The sequence below is a fragment of the Loa loa genome (assembly GCF_000183805.2).
Source record: "Loa loa unplaced genomic scaffold supercont3.1228, whole genome shotgun sequence".
Classification (NCBI taxonomy): domain Eukaryota; kingdom Metazoa; phylum Nematoda; class Chromadorea; order Rhabditida; family Onchocercidae; genus Loa; species Loa loa.
This window is the reverse complement of record NW_018109408.1, coordinates 1-2,417: the sequence shown is the minus strand read 5'-3', so window position 1 is coordinate 2,417 and position 2,417 is coordinate 1. Positions and strand designations below refer to the sequence as shown.

The following is a 2,417-nucleotide window of genomic DNA, read 5'->3' as shown; positions in this document are numbered from 1 at the left end:
AATCTATCTATCATTGATCAATTCAACCAATCCAATCTATCTATTGATCAATTCAACCAATCTATCTATCTATTGATCAATTCAACCAATCCAATCTATCTATTGATCAATTCAACCAATCTATCTATCTATTGATCAATTCAACCAATCCAATCTATCTATTGATCAATTCAACTAATCTATCTATCGATCGATCAATTCATTTCATTTATCTCTTTAGAGCCTATCATCAAATAAAATCTTAACCACTTAAATTTAACCAAACTTCCGCCTCCTCTTCCTCCTCTCTTCATTTGCCGACATCTTTTCCTTCTCCTCCTCCTTCTCCCTCTCCTTCTCCTCCTCCTTCTCTCCTTCCTCCTCCTCCTCTTCTTTCTCCTCTCTTTTCATTCCTTCCTTCTGTTTTAAAATTTAAATTAGTAACTTTATTTTCAATATTTAAGTTAAATTTAAATTAGAAATTTTATTTTCTTTTTGAAATTCAATCAATTCATTTTAATTATTTATTTTTACATATTATAATTTTTTCAAAATTTTTTTGGAAGAACAATTTTCTTCAAATTATTTTCTATATCCATTATTATTTTAGTTACTAGAACATTAACAATTTTAATCGTTGTATTTTAATGTTATTACAAAACTTTTCCTGTTATCTTCTAATAATTTAAATTAATTTTTCAAATCAATTCCAAAAAAATTTTGTTTTTTTCTTGATTTTAAAAAATGAATTTTTTATTGTTTTTGCATCATTTTCTTTTCTCAAATTTATTTTTTATCTTTCGTTTTTTCTTTTTTCTTTTATTCCTTTTTTGATATAAAATTTACCATAATTTTATTGATTTTCTAGAAACATATTTCATTAATTTTTCGTAGAATTTTGAAAAAAAATTTTAATTTTTCTCTTTTTTTTAAAATAATTTTTTGGCGCATAAATTTTGCAATTATAAATTATTTTAATTGTAATTAACAGTTTTAATAAAATTTTGCTAATTCATGTAATAGTTAGCAAAAATTTTCCTATTTATTACTATATGCTAATTGATACATTTCATCGAACATACAGCGATAATCTGGATTGTCATTATGATTATTTAGTTAAATTAATTAAATAATTAATTAACTCATAAATCTCGAATGATAAATTTTAATACAATTATTAAATTATCATTCATTGCGTTTACATTTATTTCATTCAATTATTTTTTTCCCTTTACTTTTTCATTTTTTAAAATTTTTTAAATTTTAGAATTAATAATGGATACAAATGATTATGAGAAGACGTTAATTGCGCTTGAAGAAGTATTAGCAACAGTTACAACAACAACAAAATTATTACCAACCGGATGTCCGAATGTAATTTGTACCGCATTACCCAATCATTGGCGTAGCAATAAATCATTACCATTACCGTTTACCGTATTTGCATTAGGACCGGTTCCGGATGGAACACTTGTTACGGTAACAGCCGGAAATGAGGAAAATTGTTGTGCTGATTTACGAAATAATCGTACACAAATGAATGGACAAATTGCTCGATTTAATGATTTACGATTTGTTGGCAAAAGTGGACGAGGTATAAATTTTTTTAATTTTTAAATTTATTTTTTTTTAATAAAATAATTAAAAAAAAATAGCAAAACAAAACAAGGATCAACAATTATTACAATATATGTTATGATAATTGATTATGATATTGAATTGAATTATGAATGAATTATGAATATGAATTGAATATGATATTGAATTATGATAATGATAATATGACAATAACAATATATGGTATGATAATTAAAAAAGATCAAAAATTAATCGAACTATATAATACGATGAATGCATTAATTAATATATTCAAAAATTAATGCTTAAAAAACAAAATCGAAAATACGAAATTAATTGCAAAATTAAAAATTAATTGCTAATTTTTTTTCGTCACTTCTATCGTTTGAAAGAACAAAAATTACGATGAAATGAAAAAAAAAAAAAAAAGAATGTATTTTGATTATTCCTCAAGAAAAAAAAAAGAAACAAACGAATTTTTGGTAATAAAATGAGCATAAATTGCTCGGACAATTTTTTCTTTCTTTTTTTTTAGCTTAAAATAATATGAATAATTTTAATTCATCAAAATAGTAATTTATTTTATTAAAAATTTTTCAAATTAATAAACTAGTAATTGATTAAAACTAAAAATTTCATATAACATTTGAATTTAAGTTCCAGTTTATTTTCAAAGCAAAAAAAAAACGATACTAAATGATTATTTTTTTTCGATATATCTTACATTACAAATTACTACCATTTCAATTTCCGATTTATAATTCTCTATAATTGGATAATTGGAGTATCGATAATTTAATACCATTAATAAAATTTAATACAACTTTTTTTTTTTTTTTTTGTTTTATTCTACGTAATTT

At 22.4% G+C, this 2,417-nt stretch overlaps 1 protein-coding gene across 1 annotated transcript; it reads left to right on the top strand.

Moving 5' to 3' along the window:
• Positions 1-1,254: 1,254 nt before the first annotated feature.
• Positions 1,255-1,596, top strand: LOAG_14650 (runx1; the record flags this gene model as incomplete). Its single annotated transcript, XM_003150144.1, has 1 exon — positions 1,255-1,596. The coding sequence occupies one exon, from the start codon at positions 1,255-1,257 to the stop codon at positions 1,594-1,596; it is 342 nt and encodes a 113-aa protein (XP_003150192.1).
• Positions 1,597-2,417: the final 821 nt, after the last annotated feature.